The 25,552-nt window shown below is 52.5% G+C and overlaps 1 protein-coding gene across 1 annotated transcript; it reads left to right on the forward strand.

The window, feature by feature from the left end:
- Positions 1-693: 693 nt before the first annotated feature.
- On the forward strand, positions 694-25,552 carry DGKZ (diacylglycerol kinase, zeta; the record flags this gene model as incomplete). Its single annotated transcript, XM_009072041.1, has 30 exons — positions 694-861; positions 1,565-1,660; positions 2,425-2,502; positions 2,844-2,900; positions 4,976-5,044; positions 5,475-5,546; positions 5,851-5,967; positions 6,061-6,132; positions 6,424-6,519; positions 6,784-6,866; positions 7,789-7,849; positions 8,261-8,374; positions 8,776-8,916; positions 9,429-9,507; positions 9,718-9,773; positions 10,846-10,908; positions 11,150-11,223; positions 11,335-11,446; positions 12,351-12,550; positions 12,834-12,934; positions 13,065-13,144; positions 14,540-14,609; positions 19,509-19,549; positions 20,121-20,311; positions 20,859-20,890; positions 21,647-21,690; positions 22,073-22,193; positions 22,683-22,719; positions 22,995-23,094; positions 25,436-25,552. Coding segments are annotated over 30 exons (2,742 nt in total), but the record flags the coding sequence as incomplete, so codon positions are not given.

Raw genomic sequence — 25,552 nt, forward strand, 5'->3', positions numbered from 1 at the left:
CTTGGTGGGGAAGGAGGGAAGGGACTCGGTGCCATTGGCCCTGGCTGCTATTGGTGTCTTGCAGTGCTGCTGGTGTACCTTGATCATCTCCCACTTGGGCCAGTGCTGCCACTGATGCTCTTGGTGCAGCTCCTGAGGCTAGTGGGTGTCCTTGCCTGCCAGACTGGGACCAGAGGGAGGTGACAGGCCTGGTTGTGGGCTGGAGATGCATGTTTTATCCTGCTGGCTGGTTCATTTGCTCCTTTCCTCCGTCCTAGCATATCTGAGAGAAGCTTGATAGCCCCAGACAAACAGCTGCATTTTTTCTGGCCAGTTATGCTAGTCCCTGAAAACACCCCAGGATCTGAGGTGCCTTGATGTGAGAGAGCTGCAGGGAGCTCTCTCACGTGACTCTGTGAGACAGTGGCTCTGGATTGTCCCTGCAAAGGCAGCCCCACCACCACAGTTTGGTGGAGAGTGCCAGGTGTTTTGTAATGGAACTGTCCTTCCCAAGGGCTTTGACCCACTAGGCCCAGGCTGTGCCTTTTGCTGAGTACAGAGTGTCTTTAGGTGAGCTGTCAGCAACATGGCCAGCACCTCTTCATCCTACAGGGCTACTTTACAGGAACAGACAGCTGTGCTGGAGATTCACCTTATTTCCAGGCACTTGATCCCAAGGAATCTATTCGACTCCAGCTTCACGTTGCATCTTAGAAGCAGATTGTGCTTTCCTCCTACTCTGATTTAATAGCCAGTCCTCTTGTGTCTTCCAGGAAAGCTATTGCCAAATCCAGCCTCCAGCACATGGTAGCCCAGCCAAACCCTGCACTAGCCCTGAGGAGCGACTCAGAGAGGCAGATACGCAACACTGTGGACTGGAGTGTAAGTTGTAGCGCATTTTGCCGGGCATTGCATGGAATGGGCTCATGGCCAAGAAGGAGCAGGCTTTTTCCAGGTTGAGGCTTCCCAGGTGACTGGCTTTGACACATTTATGGCCTCTACCATTGCCACCAGCTGGTGTCGACATCTGTGCTGCTGGCAGCACTGCTTGGTGCTGCAAAGAGAGGCTGTGCAGGCACAGGTGGTTCCTGGGAGGATGGCATAGCTACTCCACTGCCAGCTCTTCTGCTTCTGACAGCCAAGATTTGATGGCTGGGGCCAAGCAACAGGAGCAAGCCCTGCTCCTTTGCAGGCAAGGCCCAGCATGTTTTAAGCTGCACCCCGAGGCTGTAGAACAGAAGCTGGTTCATGAGAGTCCCCTGCATTGTCCCAGTGCTTCCTCTCAGGGGGAGATGAAAGCAGCTCCATTGTGCAGAGCACTGCAGCTGGGCTGTAGGTCTCGCAGTTTCTTGGGACCTTCTCATTTCCAACAGGTGTGGGCCACAGAAGCAGCTTCATGAGTTTTCCTCTGTTCAGATGTTGTCCCTGGTTGTTGTGTGCATCTTGTCTCCTGTCCTACACCTAGCTCCAACATCCCACCCCCCAGCATTGTCCAGTGTCTTGTCCCTTGCACAAAGCATTTTAGGGGCTTGGATGCCTGTTCTGGGGGTGCTCTCAGAGAAACGTGTTGTCTTGTGCCTTTCAGGAGACTGCAGTCTATGGGGAGCACATCTGGTTTGAGACCAATGTTTCTGGGGACTTCTGCTACGTTGGGGAGCAGAACTGCATGGCAAAGCTGCTGGTGAGTCACCTGGAGTCGCCGTCCTCCCTGGCAAAGGATGCACATGCAAACTGTGCTGTCACCTTACAAGGAGACTGTGGAGGCTGTGCTGCTGATGCTGGGGAACATGGAAGGGTCTGGGGAGCTGCCAAGGCAGGGAATGTGTCCCTCCTGCCTCTGTGTACTAAGTCCCTGGTTTCTGCCCATGCTGGTGCTCAGTTTGCAATGGGAACCTTATCCAGGGCTGCTACTTGCCCAGAGTATTCCAGGAAGAGACTGCTGGGATCCCACACCCTTAGAAGGACAATCTGAATCCAAGACCTTTCAATAGAGGAGAAAAGTGAGCACTGGATACCCAGGCCTGCTGGTGATCTTACAGGGTTGCTGCAGTCCTCCCTCCCAGACTGATGGCTTAGTCCTGCTTGTGATGCAGGTCACAGAGCAATGATGCCATCCTATGCCTGCCCATGGGGCTTACTGTGGGAGCCCTGCAGGTGCCTCCCGGACAAGCTTCCATGGTGCTTTCAGGCAGTTTTAGAAGAGGCTGACGACTGCAGGACAGGACAGTGGAGAAAATAGCTCCCTGCTCTGTCCCAGGCTTGAGAGCATCTGCTTAGATCCCTTCACTTTGCAAGGAGTCTAGGTTGTGTCTAACTTTAATAGGGCTCGTTCTGTATCCCAGTATATATGAAGGAAGTATGATGGGAGGCTGAGCTTGCCAGCCTCTGAACACTGCATGTTTTCATTCACATGCATGTTTATCCTCTCCTTTTCTTATCCTCCAGCAAAAACCTCTCTCCAGGCGTAAGTGTGCAGCCTGTAAGATCATAGTGCATACACCCTGCATCGAACAGCTGGAGAAGGTGAGTAGAGCCTGTTAAGCCCTCTCTGCAGCTCACAAAACTGTAACAGCCTTTTCCTGGATAGCCCTTCCTCTTGGGCAGTGAAACACAAGATTGGGGAACTGCAGCGTGTAATGGCAAAGAGGGTTCTTCTGAGGAGACAATACCAAAAGGAGTATCTAGTGACATGATTGGGACTCCAGGCCCTGTTGTTTTTCAGTAACAGAGATATGTGAGAGTTTTATGGCATGTACCAAACATCTCCAGAGGCTCTGAGGGTTGTTGTAGTACAGTAAACTCCAGTAGGTTTCTTTCAGATATGGTGATTTTACTGATTCCTCTCATATATGTTCAATTTACAGATAAATTTCCGCTGCAAACCTTCTTTCAGGGAGTCAGGATCCCGGAACATACGGGAGGTGAGAGATGTGCCTTGGACAACTGCCTCTGCCCTTTGCAGTTTAGTGGCAAAGACACCAGATGCTGTCAGCATGTTGCCCATCAAGAGTGCAGGCGTCATGCTGCCTCCTGCTCCAAGGGGGTGTTGCAGTAAGAGGGATGTTGTGCAGACTGAGTGTGAGGAATGAGGAGCTTGCAAGCAGCAAATGCAGAGCCTCTGATTGTTTTCATGTTCTGAAGCTCCTGAATCTGCACGGGGGGGAACCTGCGAACAGTGTTTTCTGGGAGAAGCTTGCCCCCTTGTGCTGGTCCCCAAGCACATAGACAAGGCTGTGGCAAACAGCACGTCCCCAAGTCTTGTGCAATTTGGAAGGAAGCAGTGTAGCCTCATCACTCAGCCCTGATTTCGATGCCACAGATAGCAGTGGAAGATGCCCACAGTGGTGCATTCAGACCCCTTTAGGCCATGTTTTAACATACTGAACATAAGTGGTGGCTTGGGACCTGTCTGTTGAGCTACACTGGTGGGAGCAGCTGTCAGCCTTCATGCTTCACCCCTTCAGCCTATGAAGTGCTCTGGAGTGGGTGCAGATGGCTTAGTCATGGGCCTTTTTGGTAACACAGCTGCCCCTACAGTGTTTGTATTCAAACACAGGGCTGCCTGCTTAGAAATGGCAGTGTCACCTTTTAAAGTAAAGCTTTCAGCATCACTTTAAACCTTCCTTTCTTGCTTCTCCTGCTGTACCTCCTTCCCATATCACTTTTAGCCTAGCTCCCTTATTTGTCCTTCACTTACTTTTTGGGCTCTGCTGACAGCTTTCTGACTCTGCTCAATCTTCTGTCTTTATTTTTCTGCTCTCCAGCTTCTGTAAATTTTCTCTTGCTCCCCTGTCTTGGTTTTTCTTTCTTCTCACGAACACTGCTTCTCCATCCTATCTTTCTAATACTTCTCAGTTTCTCCAAGGCCTCTGCCTTCCTGTTTCCCTAGAAAGGTGCTGGCTGTTCTGGCCTTTGTGGTGCCAGTCAGCCCTTTCCCTAGATGTGCCTGCTGAGACCCAGAGCTGAGCTCAAGGTGTAGGCCCCCTTCTGCTCCTACTGGATGAATGTCCTTTAAAACCGCAGGACTCTATGTCCTCTCCCACGTGCTGCACTGAGAGCAGGCAATGCTGGAGCTGACCCAAACCTCCTGTCAGTTTCTGCCTCTATCATTCACCGTGATCTGTCAGGAGCGGGGTGTTGGGCCCTGCCATACTGGGCTGTGAACTTGCACTCACTCTTACATTTTTGTTACTCCCTCTGCAGTGCCATTCCCAGTCCAGAGCTGGAAGAGTAGGGTGGGATTTAGGACGTGTGGTGCTTCATTACAAAACTTCTGGCTCCCTCACAATCACTCTTGCAAGTCCTATCCTCACCCACTGTCAGCGTGCAGGCAGGGTGAAGGTGCCTGCTAGCAACCTTGCTGCCCACCATGCAGGCAGGCAGACAGGGGCTGCAACAGGCTGCAGGACTTGCCCTGAGGCAAAGGGTAGGGGGAAGTGAATGTGGGGGCTTTGGGACTGCTGCTCTCCAGGAGCATGGATCTAGGAGGTTCACTGCTCAGCTGCAAGAACTTCTGTCTTTTTGCTGTGAGCACAAATTGTATCTTCCTGAGGTTTTTCATAACTTCCACCAGCTTGTTTTTCATGTGGCACTAGGGGCATCTGGGCAGAGGGATGACCTTAAAGGATGGAGATGGGCTACTGCTTGCCCAGTCTCTGTTGGGCTTGCTTTATGTGATTCTCAGTCTTCAATTTCCCTCTCCTCCATCCTGTTTCTTTTTGTTTTAATTCCCTTTTCTCTGAGCACCTTAATTTGGCCTCTTACCCCCTGAATCTTTGGCTTGCTTTCTCCCAGAGAGTTGGGGCTGGTGCCTATGAGTAGTGGGCTTTCTGCAAGAGCCGAGGTCCTGGCTGGCCTGAGTCCTTTCCTCCTGCCTGTGCCTGTGTTCCCTCACACACTGGGCCTTTCATTCCCTTTTCTTTTTTTTTGTTCCTAGGAGGTTCACTTCCTTGGTCATCACTGTTTTTTTCTATTCATTTTTTCTTTTCCCTTTTAGCCCATCATTGTCCGGCATCACTGGGTGCACCGGAGACGGCAGGAAGGGAAATGCCGGCAGTGTGGCAAGGTGAGAGGGTATCTTGGGTATTTTTCTCAGCCTGAAGGAAACCTAAGGTCAAACCAGAGACAAGATCATGACTGGGAGCCAGGGACATCCCACCGTCCTGTTCAGCAGCAATACCAAGATGCATGCCCTCTTTTGCACAGTGAAGCAATACATAAGTGCCTCCAGCATACAGTTGTTCTGCCCCTGGGCCTAATCAATCCTGGAGGGGACTGTCTTGTTGACATGCTTTCTTTGAGCAGTAAGGACTCCTCTGCAGAGTGCAGCGGCTTCCCTGGTCCCAAAGTGGTGGTTGGGCTATCTGGCAGGGATCTGATGGGCTCCAGCTGCAGATACACCCTTTGTCAATGTCTCCCTTAGTGGTGGAAAAGTCCTGTTGGATGGTAGAAAACTGCAAGGGAATTCCCTAAGCCTTTGATCTTTTCTTCCACAGGGTTTCCAGCAGAAGTTTGCCTTTCACAGTAAAGAGATTGTAGCCATCAGCTGTTCCTGGTGCAAGCAAGCGGTAAGCAAAGCCCCCACTGATTACCTTACCCATCTGTTCTGCACCTAATGACCCTTGCTTTCAGCTGGGGCTCCCCAAGCTGTTTCTCTGTGACTTACCCTTAGAAGTTCCTCCTACTGGTAGAGGCTGTACTGTGGTAGCTGCAAGCTTCTATGAGTAACTTTCTCTTCATTGCCTTCTCACTACGAAATTCCTGCATGGTTTCCCCCAGCACGCCCTACACTGGCATGGAGGAGCTGGGAGGAGGAGGTGGCGGCTATCCCCAGCAAACTGAACAGCTTGAGTTTTCTCTCTTCTTCCCCAGTATCACAGCAAAGTGTCATGTTTCATGCTGCAACACATCGAAGAGCCCTGCTCGTTGGGGGCTCATGCTGCTGTCGTCGTTCCTCCCACCTGGATTCTGCGGGTCCGGCGGCCTCAGGTAAGTCACCTCAGCTCTTGTGGCTCTTTCACTGCTACCACTTGCTCAGTGGCTCTTCATGGAGTTTCTTGTGTTTATTTCTTTCCTCTCTAGAATCCACTGAAATCTAGCAAGAAGAAGAAGAGGACATCATTCAAGCGGAAATCCAGCAAAAAGGGAGCTGAGGTCAGAGATGAGGGGACAGGGAATGACCTTGTCTTGGAAGGGCAGAGGGTCTGAACAATGAGGAGCAGAGCTGAGAAACCAAAGGGGCTTTGCTGGGTCTGCACTGAGGTTAAGGAGGTTTAACTGGAGGGAGGGTGCCTGCTGGCAGGGTATATCCCAGCTATAAGGCTTATAGGGTGGCCAGGATGTTCTCTTCCTCCTGCTCCTGAGCTGCATGATGTTAGGGCTCAGCTGGAGGTGGGAGTTTGTATTTTCTCAGGTTTGTTCAAGGACCCTGTGGTGTTTTTGCAGGAAGGGAGGTGGAAACCCTTTGTCATCAAGCCCATGCCAGCTCCTCTCATGAAGCCCTTGCTGGTGTTTGTGAACCCCAAGAGCGGTGGGAATCAGGTATGGCCTTGTCCTGTGTCTCCCTGAGAAGGCATCCCTGTGAGGGCATTGCTGAGGTCTCGTCATAGTTTGTGTTGTCTCAGCTGCAGAAGAGGCAAGGCAACCCCAACAAAGCCAGATTGCTGCCCAGCAATTCACACCAAGGCCAGGCTTTGCCTGTGTTCTCCCAGAATGATGTTGTCTTGCCCTGTCCCCAGGACCAGGTGCCTTCTTCCACTGTCCACTAGAACCCCCTATTATCTGAAGTTTTTCTTCTCTCCATAGGGAGCCAAGATCATCCAATCCTTCATGTGGTATCTCAACCCACGGCAAGTTTTTGACCTCAGCCAGGGTGGACCCAAGGAGGCGTGAGTACTGATGGGGGCAGCACCCTTCTCTCCTCCATCCCTGCCCCAGAGATTCCTCCCTAGAGCTCTTTGTACAGCTGGCGGAGGCCTGATACTCCACAGCTCCCACGTGCAAAGAAACCTCCAGTGCTTTGAGAGGCCTCTGTAGGATAGCTTGTGGTCGGTTGTTGTTTTAGTGGGATCCGGACCCAGAGTAACGATGAATCTCAATATGAGTATGGTCGTTCTCCTTTATTCTTAGTGCTTACAAGATATATATAGATATTCACACAGTGTACGTGAATGCAGTGGATACATGATTGGTTTATTGCCCCTGTCCAAGTGTCCAGGGCAAACTTATGATTGGTGCAAGCAGGTGTCTATCCACACTCCAGGACTTTCCCAGGAATTCCAAGGAGCCTGTTGACACTGGACCCAGAGCCGGTCAGAGCCAGCTCTGCCAGGCAGAGCTTGCTCCTTATCAGCAGGTTCAAGCTCGGTCACAGCACGCTGTAGGCCTTACACCATACTACAAGCTGGGTTGTCAGCTCTAAAGAGACCATGTCCCTTTTCGCATAGCCATTCCTCCACAGTCAGTCAGTGGTTCCTGCTGGGGGGAGTCTAATCTTAAGACTAGTGGCAAAGCTGTGGGATGAGGTTCCCAGACATAGTTCCTCATGTTCAATTAGCGTTGTGTGTCTAGTTTACTTGCTGCATTTTGGGTTATCTCTGTGTACGCAGCCTGTGAACACCCCACTCTTCCTCCACAAGAGCTTTGGTGAAGCCAGAGTTACTGTGGCTTTGCCCACTGCTGTGAACAGCTGTGGCGATGGGGTGGGTGACACGGACATCGCTTTGTGAATGCCAGGGGCTCTGTGAGGCAGCTGCTGTGTAAGACCCTGGTGCCTCTTCCCTCCCTCCTCACCCTCCTTGTTCTCTGCAGGTTGGAGCTGTACCGCAAAGTCCACAACCTCCGGATCCTGGCATGCGGGGGAGATGGCACGGTGAGTCCCCCAGTCCCTTTGTGCCTGTGGTGCCCTTTGCCCCAGGCTTTTCCAGTGCAGGCAGCAGCGCTCCTCGTTGTAATCCGGACCAGGGCAAAATGTGCGCACTGTGTCTGTTTACAGTATAGCTGGTGGCACTGGATACTGTGGGTCCCCTTGTGCAGTGCTCCGAGGAGTGTGTTAGTCTGTAACATGTCTGGATTTTTAGCCCTTTTGAGGGCCTGTGTCTTCACTTGCATTACTGGTATCTCCTGCAGCACCTGTTTGGAGCATTAAAGGCTGTGAATAGTCTTGGTAGTGCCTAAGGAGACCCTATCTCTGCCCCTCTGCTATTTCTAGTGGTCTGAGTCACCTCTGTCTGCCTGCTGGTCCCTGAAATAACCAACTGTTTGCACTCTCTTGCTTGAGCAGGTGGGCTGGATACTCTCCATTCTGGACCAGTTGCGCATCAACCCACCTCCTCCTGTAGCCATCCTACCTTTGGGGACAGGGAATGACTTGGCCAGGACACTGAACTGGGGTGGGGTAAGTGATGGGCACAAGAGCCTACTGCTAACAGAGGAGGGCTGGGCACTTGAACTCCTGTTCCAGGCAATGGGTGAGGATTTGCATGGGCTGGTATTTTATCTTCCTGTAAATACAGACCAACAATAAGTGCCATTTGGATATTACCGTTCTTATATTTGAATCATTCTGTATTAGATTGTAATCTACTAGAACCTTAACAAAAGCAATCACTATTTCAAACTTTGGGGGATTTTTAGAAGGAAGATGTATTGTTTTAAATTTGAAGTCCCACTTTGTTGTGCATTCGAGTTGATCTCTTCTACATCATTTGCTCTGGGATGTCTTACCAAAGCATGCTGTCTCCAGGGCATCTCTGCAGGAGACAGGCATGAGACTCACCAAGTCTTTCTCTTCACCAGGGTTACACGGATGAGCCTCTGTCCAAGATCCTGTCGCATGTAGAAGATGGGAACATAGTACAGCTCGATCGCTGGAACCTCGATGTGGAGCCAAACCCTGATGTGAGCCCTGAAGAAAAGGATGAGGCAGCCGCTGACAAGGTGGGACACCTCCTCTCCATGTTTGTTCCCTGTCCTGGGGGTCTGCATTCTCCTTTTTCCCAGTGGCTGAGACAGCCCCAGCACCTGGGACTACAGTGTTGGGTTGGTGTTTCCCTCTTCGTACTCCAATTCCACGGCTCTCATCATAGCTCTGAGCCACAGCACTCATCACAAGGCATGTAGAGATCAGAACTAACATCTACCGGAGGTTTTTAACTACAGCTCACAGCAAGTATAAGCCCAAGCCCCTCTGAGTCTTTCTTTAGAAGAAACATGGGTAATTGCAGACATCTCAGAGAACAGAGTGTGTCCCTTTGGGCCACATCCCTTATTCCTAGGAGCCAGGGACCAATCCATCATCTCAGGCTGGTGACCTCTGTATTTTCCTGGGGAGACGGCAAGTGGGCTCCCTCAGCCTCATGAGTACTGTATGTGGCTCTGCTGTAGCCTGACCTTATCTTTGCCATGGCCACACACTGGAAGCTTATCCTTATTCCTCCTTTCCGTTTCAGCTCCCTTTGGATGTCTTTAATAACTACTTCAGCCTTGGCTTTGATGCACGGGTGACGCTGGAGTTCCATGAATCCCGAGGTATGGGGAAGTGGCAGGGCTTGAGCAGGGTTTGTGGGGTGAGCCCATTCCTGTCTGTGGATTCCTCAGGGAACAAGAGGATTGCCCCAGGGACAGGGCTGAGGCTGCCTCCTGGCTGAGGTTGTCTGGAGAGCTCTGTCTGGGGAGAGCTGGCAAGTTAAATATTTTCATGTGCCGACCAATGACCTGTACTTTTTCTCCTTTCCCTAGAGGCCAACCCAGAGAAGTTCAACAGCCGGTTTCGGAATAAAATGTTCTATGCTGGGGTGAGTGTGTGGAACATATTTGAGCATGCCTTCATAGCAGCCTTAGCATCAGCTGGAGCACAGGTATGGACCTGCCTCCTGTCTGCACCCTAAAATCACTCCTCTGAGTTACATGGACCTTCACATGCACCCAAGCTGAGGCCCTTGACTCCGAAGCTGGATGACTGCAGGAGAAAGGCTACAGCCCTAGGAGTCACAGCTCCTCTTTGGCTGCAGGCATTGCTGGCAGTACAGCTTGCTTCGTGGCCTGCGGTGCAGTTGCTGTCTTGATCTCCTGCCACTATTGTTCTTGTTCTCCAGCTCTTGGGTGGTCACCCAGGCAGGACCTCCCCAGAGCTGTGGGGGCTGCAGGTTTGCAGAGGAACAGGAAGCCTTTCCATAGAGTCTCCACACTACTTTGTTCTTTTATACATTGGGCCAGTTACAGCTTCCTGGCTAATTACGCCATCCTCCTGTATCTCACGTCCAGAGCTTTATGACTCCATGTCACCTTTGCTTCTCCATTTCCCTATCCTCAATGTGCCTTCCTACCCAAGAGTCTGGGTGACCCGTATTTGAGCAGTACTACAGGCCAAGTCCTGCTCTCTGCCATCTCACACCTGTCCTGCTTGTGTCTTTCTTCCTGTCTGTACAGTTAAACCCAGAGAGGACTCTAGGGTCTGTGTAACACAGTCCATGCTTTCCCTCCCAGTATCTCAGATGGGATCACATCAGCTGTTTTGTGGTACTTCATTACAGCTTGAGACTGCATTTTTCTCTTATGACTTGAGTCTCTCACTGGAGGAGACCCACCTTGCCAGGTCTTCTTTTAAAGTCAGGACTGGGCTGTCCCAGGGACACTATGGGGGGAGTGTTCCTAAGGGAATACTGGGGCATGTTACTGAAGGTGCCCCTGGTAAACAAAATAGCAAGTGGAATGGATCAGGTCATTTTGAGAGGTGTGGAGGAGAGGGCTTCTGACAGTGGATGAAAAGGGGATTTCAGCAGCTGAAGTCTGCAGGTCAGTGACAGGCTTCCTGGCTGCCTGTATTAGTGAATGTATGGGCACTAACACCATCTCTTGCCTTGGCAGACGGCCTTCTCTGATTTCCTCACTGGGAGCTCCAAAGACTTGGCAAAGCACGTCCGTCTAGTTGTAAGTGTGCTGGGGTGCTCTGGTCCTGGGAGAGGGTGAGCTGCGGAGGCATGGGGTGTGGTCCCTTGGCACACTGAATATCTCAAGGTTGGAGAGAGGATGTGTTCCTGGGAGCACCAGCTTCCCCTGACTTGGAGAACAGTCGCTGTAGGGCAGAGGAGGGAGGCAGTTTCTTCTGAAGTGGGTAGGATGGACCAGGTTCCCCCTTACAGCAGCCTGAACAGCCCTGTGTTGTCTCCAGTGCGATGGGACAGACCTGACCTCCAAGATTCAGGATCTGAAGCCCCAGTGCGTGGTCTTCCTGAACATCCCAAGGTGAGCAGCCTCAGGGCCTGTCTTCATATGCTGGTCTTCTCACCCCTGTGCCGCAGATCCCTGTTTGAGTTTGGGGTGCCTGTCCATGCATCTCTTTCCATCCCTTCACAGGTACTGTGCAGGCACCATGCCCTGGGGCAACCCTGGGGAACACCACGACTTCGAGCCTCAGCGCCATGATGACGGCTGCATTGAAGTTATTGGCTTCACCATGACATCCCTGGTGAGTCAGTGCTGTTGCCAGCTGTAGCTGGCAACCAGGGGAATGACTGGTGTCATGGTTTAACCCCAGCCAGCAACCAAACACCACACAGCCACGTCCTCACCACCCACCAGTGGGATGGGGGAGAGAATCGGAAGGGTAAAAGCTAGAAATCTCTTGGGTTGAGATTAAGACAGTTTCATAGAGAAAGCAAAAGCACATGAGCAAAGCAAAACAAGGAATTAATTCACTGCTTCCCACGGGCAGGCAGGTGTTCAGCTATCTCCAGGAGAGCAGAGCAGCATCATGTGTAATGGTTACTTGGAAAGACAAACACCATCACTCCAAACGTCGCCCACTTCCTCCTTCTTCCTCCCACTTCATATACTGTGTATGATGTCCTATGGTATGGAATATCCCTTTGGTCAGTTTGAGTCACCTGTCCCAGCTATGTCTCTTCTCAGTCTCCCATGCACCTCCAACTTCCTTCCCAGTGCGGCAGTATGGAAAGCAAAAAGGTCTTTGGCTCTGTGTAAGCACTTCTCAGCAATAACACAGACATCTTCATTTTATCCACCCCGTGTTCAGCACAAATCCAAAACACAGCCCCATAATAGCCACTATGAAGAAAGTTAGCTCTGCCCCAGCCCAAACCAGCACAACTGGTCCCATTGACCTGGTGTCAGCCAGCTCACCAGCTCCTCAGATCCTCTCTGGTGGAGTTCTGATGCTGGCCTATGTGACAGTGTCTGCTCTCTCACATTTAGATGTGGTGCTGTCATGCCTGATCTTTGGGTCCCTTCTCATTGCAGTCAGACCTGAGACTCTCAAAACTTGGTTGGGTTGCAACATCTAGCTGACAAGGGGTTCTCCCCTCATCCACCCTGCAGTCCGTGCTCTGCTCTCACTCTGGACCCTTTCACAGGCTGCCTTGCAGGTTGGTGGCCATGGGGAGCGGCTCTGTCAGTGCCGGCAGGTGGTTCTGACCACGTCCAAGGCCATCCCCATGCAGGTAGATGGAGAGCCCTGCAAGCTGGCAGCTTCCTGCATCCACATCTCCCTGCGTAACCAAGCCAACATGGTGCAGAAGACCAAGCGGCGCAACTCCATGCCTCTGCTCAATGAGTAGGTTCCTCAGATCGATCTGCCACCTTTTCTCCAAGAAGGGAGGGTTGGAGGCAGAAGGGACTCACAGAGTCATTTCAGTCTTCTGTCAGGGAGGGTCTGGGAAGGAATGAGATCACAGAAGTGTAGCCAGACCCTGATACTGGAGAAATTTCTAGTGCCAAGCTGCCCACCCAAGTCTGTTCAACATTCTGCTCTTGCCTGTTTTGGAGAGGTGAGGGGGGGGATAAGGAGAAAGGGTTTGTCACTTTCTGATCTCTTTCTCCTTCCCCCCTGCACACAGCCAGCAGCCAGTGCCCGAGCGGCTGCGGATCCGGGTGAGCCGAATCAGCATGTGCGACTATGAGGCACTGAAATACGACAAGGAAAAGCTCAAGGAAGCCTGTGAGTGACCAGCTGAGTGACCAGAGGATGGGAGCTGCAGTCCCCAAGTCTGGCAAAGCCTGTAGCTAAACTGCACAAGGTGTTGGGAATTGGGCTGCTCCCTGACTTGCGTTTGTGCCCTGTCATGCAGCTGTGCCCTTGGGGATCATCGTGGTTCCGGGAGACAGTGACCTGGAGTTGTGCCGGACCCAAATCCAAAAGCTGCAGGAGGTAAGTCTGTGTGTGGGATGTGGTTATAGCTGGATGCCGCAGACGGAGAGGCTCAGGGAAGGGGTTTCTAAGCCTCCTTGACGCACACACACCAACACATACACTCCTGCTTCAGGTCATGGTTTGTCTTCACTATGTGCTGGAGGCAGGATCCCAAGCTGGATGGCTTGTTGCTCTCTCTGTTTGGAATCTTCTTTCTCAGCATTGTTCTTTTTCCGTATTCTCCGAGCCCAGAGTGTCAGTGACCCAGAAAAATTACGGAATAGTGGAAAAAGCTAGCACATATCCTGGGGGGACATATCACCCTTCAGCCCTCTGCAGACTCTCTGTTTCCTGACACAGCTCTGCCTTCCCCAGGTGCCTGGATTAGGATTATTAACCCCTCCAACTCTTTTCATTTGCAAGTACTAACTTCTGTGCTCTTGCCAATGTACTAGCACATGTCCATGACCCATACACAGACTGTGCAACTCTTGCTCCTTGTGAGCAATACCTTCTGAGCCCCTAGTGTGGCTCCTGGTGCTACACTGCTTAATCTGATTTTCACCCAGAAAATCGAATGGAGCTTGCTTGGTCCCCTGTTAGCTGGATTTTGGGTCTGAGGGAATCTCATACAAGCATGTGTGTAGTGTCCTACAGGGCTAAGTTACAGAGCTGCTTGCCTGGGCTGGCCCAGTAGCATTTGCCTCTTGCTCTGCCTGCTCTGCGTGCTTGTACCCTGCCCACCTTGATGAGGACACACAGTCATGTGGCTAGCAGCTCCTGGGCTCAGAGCGTAATACTTTCCTACAGTGTCAACATGGTAGACTGATGCCTCTGCAACCTCCTGCACCTCTAAAACTGTACACTGAGGCTGGTGTAACTTGGTCATCTTGTGGTTTATCTCTTCTCTCTCTTTGGGGAACCACTTTGCTCTGGCCTTAAAGCAGGGCAGGGACCAAGGACCTTGGCCAGGCGGTATGTAAAGCCAGATATGTCAGCACATTAAGCAACTTCAATGGGATGAGAGGGGCTGGGGGCCTGCCCAGACACAGGCTGTAACAGCACACCTTGCCTTTCTGCAGGATTTCCCTCCACAGCCTTCTGCTTTAGAGCGCCTGCTCTTTCAGGTGTGTATGGCCTCACTCTGTCCACTGGGCCCATCTGTCATGTCCACTGTGCTGGTCTCATAGGCTCATCTTGTGACACCTCTCTACAGTGAGCTGATGTGCATTGGCTCCAGTCTGTCCCATGCTGCTCCACGTCGCTGTGTGCTGTGCCTGTGTTCAAATTCTCCTTTACATCCAAGCACCTGTGGTCCTCCATGTCTGCAGGGACCTCCTAAGGAAGGAGGGATGCTCTGGAGAGAGATGGGGAGGTCAAAAGACACAACTTTATCATCTCATTTTTATTCAGGAGGGAGATGGAGCCAAGCTGAAGACACTGTCATTCCAGAAGCTGTCACCCAAGTGGTGCTTCCTGGACTGTGAGTATCATACTCCCCTGTGAGTGTTGACTGTGTCTGACACGTGCTAGTAAGGTCCTTTGGTCTGCCATCTCAGTGGAGGTAGGAGGTGGAGATCCATGTGGCATCAAAGATGCAAGGGTTATTGATGCATTAGAAACCACAGAAAGTGCCTGAGAATTAGGGCTCCTATCCCCAAAAAGGTGGTGGAATCAGGAGCCCAACTGACATGCATCTACACCAATGCACGCAGCATAGGCAACAAACGAGAGGAGCTGGAAGACATGGTGCAACAGGAAAATTATGACATAGTTGCCATTACAGAGCCTTGGTGGGATCAGTCCCACAACCAGGATGCTGCAATGGATGGCTATAAACTCTCCAGAAGGGATAGGCAGGGAAGGAGAGGCAGTGTCTCATTCTTAGGAGAGAAGGGAGAAGGGACAGACAAGTCAGACACTCCTTATGTTAGGAAATATTTCAATTGTCTGGAGCTTAACGATGGTGACAGTAGGATTATGGGTAAGAATCAGGGGGGAAGGCCAACAGGGCAGATATCCTGGTGGGCATCTGTTACAGACTCCAACCAGGATGAAGAGACAGATGAAATACTCTATAAGTAGCTGGGAGAAGTCTCACTATCACCAGCCCTTGTTCTTGTGGGGGACTTCAACTGTTTATTGGAAATACAGCACAGCAGAGAGGAAGCAGTCTAGGAAGTTCTTGGAGTGTGTGGCAGATAGCTTCCTGACACAGCTGGTGAGGGAGCCAACTAGGGAAGGAATCCCGCTGTACCTGCTGTTTGTGAACAGAGAGGGACTGGTAGGTGATGTGATGGTTGGAGGCCGTCATGGGCATCACAGACGCAAAATGATAGAGCTTTTGATCCTGGAGAAGTAAGGAGGGGTACCAGCAGAACTGCCACCTTGGAATTCTGGAGGGCAGACTTTGGCCCGTTTAGGAGACTGGTTGACAGTGTCCCTTGGAAGGCAGTCCTGAGGGGCAGAGTTGTCCAGGAAAGCTGGATGTGCTTAAAGAAGGAAGTCCTAAAGGCTCAGGAGCAAGCCATCCCCATGTGATGAAAGACAAGGTGGGGTAGAAGACCAGCCTGGATGAACAGAGCTTTGGTTGGAACATAGGAGAGAAGGGAGAAGGGGCAGACAACTCAGGAGGACTACAAAAATGTTGTGGAGTTATGCAGGGAGAAAATTAGAAGGGCCAAAACCCAAGTAGAACTTAATACAGCTACTGTCATAAAAGACAACAAAAATGGTTTTTCTAATACACCAGCAACAAAAGGAGGGCTAAGGAGAATCTCCATCCTTTACTGGGTGAAGGGGAAGACAGTGACAAAGGATGAGGAAAAAGCTCATGTACTTAATGCCATCTATGCCTCAGTTTTCAGTAGTAGAGACCAGCTGTTCTCAGAGTACCCAGCCCCCTGAGCTGGAAGACTGAAATGGACCAGAATGAAACTCCTATAATCCACAAGGAGATGACTGGTGACCTGCTACTCCACTTAGACACAGAAGAGTCTGTGGGAGTGGATGAGATCCACCCAGGGGTACTGAAGGACCTGGCAGAAGTGCTCACCAAGCCAGTTTCCATCATTTACCAGCAGTCCTGGCTAACAAGGAGGTTGCAGTTAACTGGAAGTTAGCAGATGTGATACCCATCTATAAGAAGGGCTGGAAGGAGGATCTGGGGAACTACAGGCCTGTCAGCCTGACCTTGGTGCTGTGAAAAGTCATGGAGCAGATCATCTTGAGTGCTGTCATGTCACAAGGACAGAACAACCAGGGGATCAGGCCTAGCCAGCATGGCTTTGTATAAGGCAGGTCCTGATTGACTAACCTGACCTGATCTATGTCAAGGTGGCCCACTTAGTGGATGAGGGAGAGACTGTGGATTTTGTCTACCTAGACTTTAGTAAAGCCTTTAAGCCGGTTTCCCACAGCATTCTCCTGGAGAAACTTGCTGCTCATGGCTTGGATGGGTGCACTGTTCCGTGGGTAGAAAACCAATTGGATGACTGGGCCCAGAGAGTGGTGGTGACCAGTTAAATCCAGCTGGTAGCCAGTCACTAGTGTTTTCCAGCGCTCAGTATTGGGGCTAGTCCTGTTTAATATCTTTATCTATGATCTGAACAAGGGACTTGAGGGCCCCCTCAGTTAGTTTGCAGATGGCACCAAGTTGAGCAGGAGTATTGATCTGGTGGAGGGTAGGAATCCTCTACAGAGGGATCTGGGCATCCTGGATTGATGGACTGAAGCCAATTGTATGAGGTACAACAAGGCGAAGTGCTGGGTCCTGCACTTGGGTCACAACAACGCCATGCAGTACTACAGTCTGGGGGCAGAATGGCTGCAAGGCTGCTTAGTGGAAAAGGACCTGGAGGTGCTGGTCAGTAGTGGCTGAACATGAGCCAGCAGTGTGCCTGGGAGGCTAAGGCCAGTGGCATTCTGGCTCATATCATAGGTAGTGTGGCCAGCAGGACCAGGGCAGTGATTGTCCCCCTATGCCCAGCACTGGCGAGGCTGCACCTCAGATCCTGTGTTTATCCAGTTTTGGGCCCCTCACTACAAGAATGACATTGAGGTGCTGAAGTGTGTCCAGAGAAGGGCAACGAAGCTGGTAAACAGTCTGGAGCACAAGCCTTGTGAGAAGTGTCTGAGTGAGCTGGGGTTGTTTAGCTTGCTGAAGCAGAGGCTGAGGGCAGACCTTATTGCTCTCTACAACTACCTGCAAGGAGGTTGTAGTGAGGTGGACGCTGGTCTCTTCTCCCAAGTAACAAGTGACATGATGAAAAGTTGTGCCGGAGGGTTTAGATTGGATATTAGGGAAAAAAAATTTACTGAAAGGGTGATCAAGTATCGGAATAGGCTACCTAGGGAAGTGGATGAGTCACCATCCCTAAAGGTATTTAAAAGATGTGTAAGTGTGGCATTTAGGGACATGGTTTAGTTGTGGACTTGATTTACTGAAAGGGTGATCAAGTATCGGAATAGGCTACCTAGGGAAGTGGATGAGTCACCATCCCTAAAGGTATTTAAAAGATGTGTAAGTGTGGCATTTAGGGACATGGTTTAGTTGTGGACTTGGCTGTGTTGGTTTAATGGTTGGACTGGATGATCTTAAGGGTCTTTTCGAACCTAAATGATTCAATCATTCTGTCATTCTACAAATTTGGTGGGTGAGAGGACATACATGCAGTGATGAGCCACTGGGAGCCACATGAGGCTTAGGTCTCAGGGATGCTGGGCTCTGTGGCCAAGCACAGCAGTGCTTTGCCCCAGGATGTGTCTCTAGCTGCTGACCAGGAGTGGAGCAAGGAGTGTCTGCTGGTCTCCTGCCCCCGGAGCTGAAGGCAGCTTGGTGGTATGTGTTCACACTGCAGGACTGCTGGGGCTGCTGTCCTGCATCATGCAGGCAGGGGGCCCCCCTGCTCCAGCATGCTGGGAGCCAGGTTCACCATGGGCATCCCAGTGCTATGGGGAGCAGACTCCCTGCTGGGCTCCAGTTGCTTTTTCTCCCCTGTCTGAAACTAGCTTTGTCCTCTTCCTTTGCTGACCAAGAGGCTCCCTCTGTATCTGGAAGCAGGCTGAGAGAAATGCACACTGGCAGCACTTAATTTCCCTGATGTCCCAGTAGCAGTGTAGTGCACAGCAGGGCACTGTCATGGGTTGCAAAGTAGGCCTGGGAAGCCTTGTGCTAGGGCAGAGAGGATGAACTTCTCCCTTCAAGATTTCCAGCCTTACATGTGGGGTTGCTGGTGCTGCTGCTCCCAGGTATCACTACCAAGACTGCTGTACCAGGGCTGTTTTCCCTTGTCCTGCCAGTCTCCCAGCAACATGCTCTGAGCTCAGGGAAACATGTCAGGAAAGAGACCAGAGCCTCATTCAACACAGTGCAGACTCATTCAAGTGGCTGAATTATAGGCCTTGAACAGTAGCTCCCTGGCTGTAAATCTCCAGCAAGGACAGGATAAACATGACTCTTTAACTCTTCTCGTCTGCACTGGCAAATCCTCACTCTGTTTGCAGAGAGAGTTCCATGAGTCCCCAGGGGTCCCATGGCAGCAACCTTTCCTGGACAGGCACCAGCACCCTGGCAGGACATAAGGGAAATGCTGCCCTGTGTGGGAACCCAAGTGTCCTGGCACTGTGCTCTTACCTGTTCTGCTCTCCCTTGGTGATGCCCTAAGTCCCCAGACTCTCCTTGCTCCCCCAGAGGTGGTGGCTGTTTACATCTGGCTCCAGCATAGCCACTTGCTCCATTAGAGCTCCTCTCCCATTATGTTGATCGCTAAGGAAGAGGAGTAAGCAGAGGGATGCACTTAGGCTGGAGGATGGTTTGAAACTCTCCTGCCATTCTAGGAGATAGAGGCTTGGATCTGCAGCTGGCGGTGGCATGCCTGGTGGTTGTGCCTGGCAGTCACATGCTCTGACACGGCATCATGCAGGTCTGTGAGACCGTAGTCAAGTCAGCAGGAGGCTGAGCTCCCTCTTCTCCCAGCACCATTTAGTGTCCCCGCTTCAGAGCACTGTGCAACAAGTGCACCATATCAATCAGAGTAGTTCCTCACCTGGTGTAAGTGCACTGCACAGCCCTGAACTTCATCTGCTTGGGATAAAGCTGGAGCACCCAAAAGCCCCCCGAAAGGCCATGGCATCATCTAGTGTTCTTGCCTTCCCTGTGGCTCCCTGCCAGGAGTTACTGAGGAGGAGATAGCAAGCAGCAGCAGCAGAGTCACGAAAGGAAGTGGTTTGCTCCTGGTCAGGGGGTGCTGTTTGCTTTGCTGTGCCCTTTGTGCAAAGCCATGAAGTAGCTGGATATCTCACTGTCACTCAGTGGTGGAATGTGGCTGTCTCTTGTCTCACACTGAGAGTTACCCAGTCTCACTCTGTCCCTGTCTTACAGCAACCACAGCTGATCGGTTCTACAGGATAGACCGCGCACAGGTGAGTGCAGCCTCATCCTCCACCATCATGCCCCTGGCATCTGCTGGGAAGGTGCTTGGGTGTCCCACCTTCACACAGACCAACAGGCAGGCGTAGCCTCAGGGTCCTGCAGGTCTTGCACTGCTGCCCTGCTCTGTGGCATCCCCTGAGAGGTGGCATCATGTGCCCAGCTCAGGACCAGCCCCAGCACCTTCAGCTTCCTGCGTAGGTGGTAGCAGAGACTTTGGTTGGAAGCTGCCTGCAGGGCCCTACAGTGGAGTGGGTAAGGAATAGAAAACACAGTGAGACCCCTGACCAGTCTTGCTGACTGGGGTCATCTTCACCAGTATTAGATACTTTCCCTAATGATATGGAGAGGAGGATGTGGAAATGAGGTGTACAAGTTGTCTGCTAAGTTGGCAGGAGATAAGAAGCCTGAAAAGGACAAGGAGATACAAAGGTTCCCAGGCACAGGACTCTTTGAGCCACCATCTGTCTGCTGAGCAAGTGGGTGGGCTGCAAGGCCTGTGAGGGGACAGAGCTATGCAGAAGCAGGTCTTGCTTCTGAGGAGGCCTGACTTGTGTCTTTCAGGAGCACCTCAACTATGTGACAGAGATCTCTCAGGATGAGCTTTATGTGCTGGACCCAGAGCTAGTGATCACCCATACTGTGAGCACCTCTCCTGCCATGCCTGACCTCGTGGACTCATCTGCCACGCCCCCGGGGCAGCATTTTGCATTCCCCTCCTCTTCCTCTTCTCCACCCTCCTCCCCTGCCCCCAGGTAAGTGTGAAATGGGGGTGCTGAACCTCAGGAAGGATGGGGCGGTGATGGGAGAGCCAGGGTTGGCTTCACAGCATCAATTCCTGGGCCAGATTGCAGGGGGTCTCCCTGGAAGTGAGCAGGAATTCAGTGCTGAGTTAGACCATGGGGTGAGGTGCCATCCTGTCTTCCTGGTTCTTCTGCCAGTGCTGCTGTAAGGAGTAGGGCATCACCGGGTGACTCAGCCATGGGGGGTCAAGCTTCAGCACCTGACCCATGAGGAAAAGGGCATGGGTGTCTTTTAGTCCAACTGCCTCAGGTATGGATGAGCAATGGAACTGGGAGCAGCAGTAACAGTGGGAGTGGGGGTGGGGAAGAACCCAGACCATGGAAGAAGTAGATGACATGGCCAAAGAGCAGTCTCTTGGCCTGCCTCTCCTCCTGCCTGCTAGAAGAGTGCTACTGGCAGGTTTCTCCACAGCCATCCCTCTACCCACAGCATGACCCTTTGGGTGATCTAGTGCCACGACTGTCAGGGTTAGTTATACCTTTTCTTCTTTCCTTCCAGCACTGAGCCTGAGCGCTGCCTCCCACACAAAGGTGAGTTGTGTCCCACCCTCTGTTGAAACCCCTCTCAGATCATGCTGTTTTGTTTTTCTGCCATGTTTCTTTGGGCTGTCCTGGCCCTGGTGAGCAGGAAGGAGCCCTGCTGCCTGTGTCTTAAGTGGGAGCATGGAACCCTTGCAGGCGGGTGACCCCAGAGGTTAGCAGGACAGATCTGACAGTGATTTGTGGAGCGGCTGAGCCAGGCACCTTTGCTGCTCCACCTTATGGGAAAAGATGTGACAAGGGGTTAATTCCTCACCTGCAAAGCTGAATGCTGTGGCCTGGGTTGGGAGGCTGTCTCTGCCAGGCACTGGGGAGGTGGGAACACTAGGTCAGGGGGCCTCACCAAGCTGAGCAAATGGAAAGAGTTTCCTGTAGCTTGATCAGAGCCAGGAAGTGTGAGTGAGTCATTGGTGAGAGGTGTCTCGGCCGCAGGCTGATGCCCAGATCATCTGCTCCCCACTTCCATCACAAGTTATCCTGCGTATGGGCAGAGACTTCTTCCCTTGCACATGCACCTCCCTAGGGCTGCACCACCACCTATGTGGTGTCTCCTTCCTTCCCCTGGCTTGTCCCGTACATTCCTGAAGGTGGAGGAGCCATGTAAATCCAGTCTGAGGGGTTAGTGCTTGGAGGACCTTGTGCTGTACCCTCAGTGAACTGCTCCACACCTCTGGTGCCCGACCCTTGGGCATTAGAGATAAATGGTGCTACAGCCTGACTTTTCTGATGCATCTCCCTTCTTTGCAGATGACCTTCTGATAGAAGCTGCCAAGAGTGGCAACTTCAGCAAGGTAGGTGCTCCCGCAGCCTGCTGTGATGAGCAGCCAAGGCTGGCTCTGAGCGGTCTCCCCAGAGCCTCCTCAGCTGGTGTGCCCCTAGGGCTAAGGGAAGCCTTGCCAGCCATGCTCCCCGGTTGCCCTGGAGCAGCTCCTGTCAAGGGCCTTCCTTCAGGAGTGGTGGCTGTAAACCAGGCAGGCTTCTGGCAAGAAGCCCTGTTCCTCTCCTAGGGGACATGGAGAGAAGGGACTTGGCAACATGGCTGAGCTGGACAAAGCTCCCTGCCAGCCCCAGATATCTACAAAACCTATCAGGCACCCCAGGGGCATGATGCCAGGGCTTGGGGCTGGGAGCTGAGAAAGGCAGCTCATCCTGAGCAATCTGTCAATCCTGTAGTTCCAAGAGCTGCACAGAGCTGGAAGAGACCTGATGGTGCGAGACTCCTCGGGCCAGACTGTCCTCCACCATGCTGTCAAATCAGGGAGCAAGGACATCGTCAAATATGTCATTGAGAACGGTAAGCTGGGGCCAGAGTGTCACCCTTAATGTAGAAGCCTGGCAGCCAAAAGAGCCCAACCCTCTGCTTGGAAGGGGTGCTCCTGGGCTTAGATTAGATCCTGGGTGTAGATTTGCTACATTATCCTACTGGTATATGGGCTTTCCCTGGCATCTCTCTGCCAGTACTGGGGTGCCACCCTGGCCGCTACTGCATCCTGGCAGGGACCAGCATGTCTCTAGGAAACATTTCTCAGTGTTCTGCTTCTGCCTGCAGGACAGCTGACCTGTTGTTTTTGGCAGCCCCAGTTAAATACCAGCTGCTTTATTTTTATTTAGATATTTCTCTGTAGTGAGTCCACAATCAACTCTTCATCTGGGCTCAGATGCCATTGCTGATTTGAGTGCTTTGGGACCAGGACTTTTGCAGGCAGTATGAAAATAGCAGTCCCTATGGAATGATGCAGAGTGTGTCTAGGTCTCACTTGTCCTGTGCTCTTTTTTTCCCCAGCCCCTTCAGAAATCCTTGATGCCACGGAGGAGGAGAAGTAAGTTGCTGACTGACTTGCATTACCTGTTGGCCAGACCCTCTGTGAGGTGACCAGTCATCTGGGCACTTCAGCTGCCCTTGCTCTAATTAGCAGCCATGATTCCCAGTCCATTTTGGACTAACTGCCCCTGAGTAGCACCCCCTTCTCTGACAAGCACACAACCCACCATCAGCTCCTGCTGCCGCTGAATTGCTGCCCCTCGCTGCTACCTGCATGTGCTGCTTGTCCCCATTTGGGGGGACATCTCACATCTCCTGCTTTCTCCTCCCCAGCGGTGAAACCAGCTTGCACCAGGCTGCAGCCTTACGCCAGCGCACTATCTGCCACTACATCGTGGAGGCCGGGGCTTCGCTCATGAAGACAGACCTGCAGGTGACAGCAGCAGGGGTGGCAGTGGGGCTTTCTGGGATGACTGGAGGGCTGGCAGGAGCAGGGGCAGCAGGAGAGCAGAGCAAGGGTGCTTTGGACGGGGTGTTTGCTAGCCAGAGAGGAGCTGATATTTAACACCCATGCTTGCCCAGCAGAGCCCAGCTGCAGAGGGTTAAATCCCTCTCCTCCCCGTGCTTCTCTCCCTGTTGTTTTATTAAATTAGAAGTGAGGGGCTGGAATGTCTCATCCCTGTCTCCCCCTTCCCACCCTCTGGGGTCACAGCAAGGACATTCTCCCTGCAAGCTCCCTCCCAGCTGTAGGACCTCCCCTGCTCTCCCCTGTGGGCAGTCATGATGGGGAGCTGGGAGCTCCTTTCGGTGGGTGAATCTGGCCCGTGGAGAGCAGGAGTGAGCAGGCAGTGGCAGCATTTTCCCTGACATGCTGAGTTAATTGAGCTGTGCCTTGATATCGGGGAATTGTGCCAGTGCTGGCAGAGGAGTCACAGAAGGGGAGCACTTGAGGCCATGTTTTGGTACAGGAGTTTCCCGGGGCTGGCATGTGGCAAAGAGGATGTGGTCAGATGTCTGGTGGAGGCTTGTGATGGGCTGTAGCAGAGATCTAGAATAAGCCAAGAAGGTGCAATCTGTGGGACTGGAACACGGGTTAGGAGTCCAGCTGAGGGATGAAAACTTACTGGAACTGGTGGAGCTTGGGGGCCAATTTAGAGAGTGTGCAGCTCTGTTTGCCAGCTGCCAGGGAGATGCTGTACAGACAATCTCTGGTTTCCTGTCTCTCTCCTCCTTGGTTTTGTCTAAGGCTTAGGACCTTGGGCCTTGCACAGCACCCAGTGTGGCGCTGGTCCGGCTGGAGACTTGGCTAGCAGAGGCAGGAGGAGAGAGCAGCTCTGGTGACATGGCGCCTCTCTGTCACCAGCCCATTTGCCTGAAGGAGGGGAACAGCCCCTAGCCTGCCAGCATGAAAGGGAGCCTCGCTCAGGCATGCCGCCTGCTCCAGGGAGTGGGACCTGCATGTGCCTGTGCAAATACATCAGGATTTGTAGCTGTCGGGGCCCCCTCTGCACTGCTGCAATGACCTCACATGGGCTCTGGGTCACAGCCTGCCTGCACAGGCAAGACTCACCTCGTTAGAAACTCCAGCATCAGACCTGGGTTTACAGCAGGCTGATCCCACTCCCTGCAGCAGAGGGGAAGGCTGAGGCTTATCAGTTGGCATGCCTCAGGGAGGCCAGGCAGAGAGGCCCTGGCAGCTCTGGTTTCAGGCGGTGGGCAGGCAGTATTGCAGTGGGGCTTCTGCAGGGGGATGGGAAAGAGGCTCAATTCCTCCTCTGTTAAATGAGCAATTGCATTCAGGGGCTATGGGGGAGAGATTCATGAGTAGAGCCAGCACCGAAGTACAGAGCAGTCTCCATTCCCTGCTGTGCAGGACCAGGAGGTGTGCCCAGTCTTGGAGTGGACATGCAAAAGGGGATTTCTTTGTGCATTCCTTTGCAGCCACACACAGGTGGGCTTGTGTGCACAGCCACATCCAGGTCCAGCAGAAGCTCTGCATGTCTGACCATTGTCCCTGATGGAGAAATATGGCCGTAGCCTGCTCTGGAGGTCCTGGCACCCACTCCAGCTGCCTGTGCCCCATTGTGCACCAGGGGACAAGCCAGGCAGGCCGGGTATCCCTTCCAGGGCTGGTTTTCAGAGGCAGTGGCAGTGTGCCAGGTTTCTGCAGCCTTTCTCAGTGGCATGGCAGTGTCTGGGCACTTGGTGAGGAGGAGCAAGGAGTAGGGAGGGGGAAGGGGGAGAGGAGACAGAGCTGGGAGCTGTTAACAGATTTGCTTTTTATGGAGTGCGGGAGTTCATTAGTGGACACAGTCCAGATGGCTGCAATAAGCTGGTGAAATGTGATCCTCCTTCGGGAGCTGGAGTGCTAGCCAGGCAGCAAGAGAGAAGGGGGGTTGGTATTCTCGGGCATTCCCCAGACATACCCCTCATTCCTTACCCTTTCCGGCCTGCCTCCCCAGCATAGGGGAAGAGCAGGTCATGGGGGCCAGCCTTTGTCTCCTCTTGTGCTGCTGCTGGTGATGGCCAGGGTCAGTCTCTGACGTAGCCCATGCCTGGAGCTGATGGCCCTTCAGGGGACAGCTTCCAGGCCTGCAGCAGTCAGGCTCCTCAGGAGCATGCTTTCATCCCATGCTGAGCACATTGGCATTTGGCTACTGCCTGCCTTAAGGCTTGGCTGTAGGCTCTGCTGGACCCAGCTGCATGGGGAATGGGGGCACCTTAAGGTGTCAAGGCAGTGTTTAGCACTTTGATTTCTTGCCTCCCCTATGCAGGGAGACACCCCGAAGCACCGTGCTGAGAAAGCCAATGACGCTGACTTAGCTGCCTACCTCGAGAACCGACAGCACTACCAGATGATCCAGCGGGAGGACCAGGAGACAGCTGTGTAG

The sequence above is a fragment of the Acanthisitta chloris genome, unplaced genomic scaffold (assembly GCF_000695815.1).
Source record: "Acanthisitta chloris isolate BGI_N310 unplaced genomic scaffold, ASM69581v1 scaffold1543, whole genome shotgun sequence".
Taxonomy (NCBI): Eukaryota; Metazoa; Chordata; class Aves; order Passeriformes; family Acanthisittidae; genus Acanthisitta; species Acanthisitta chloris.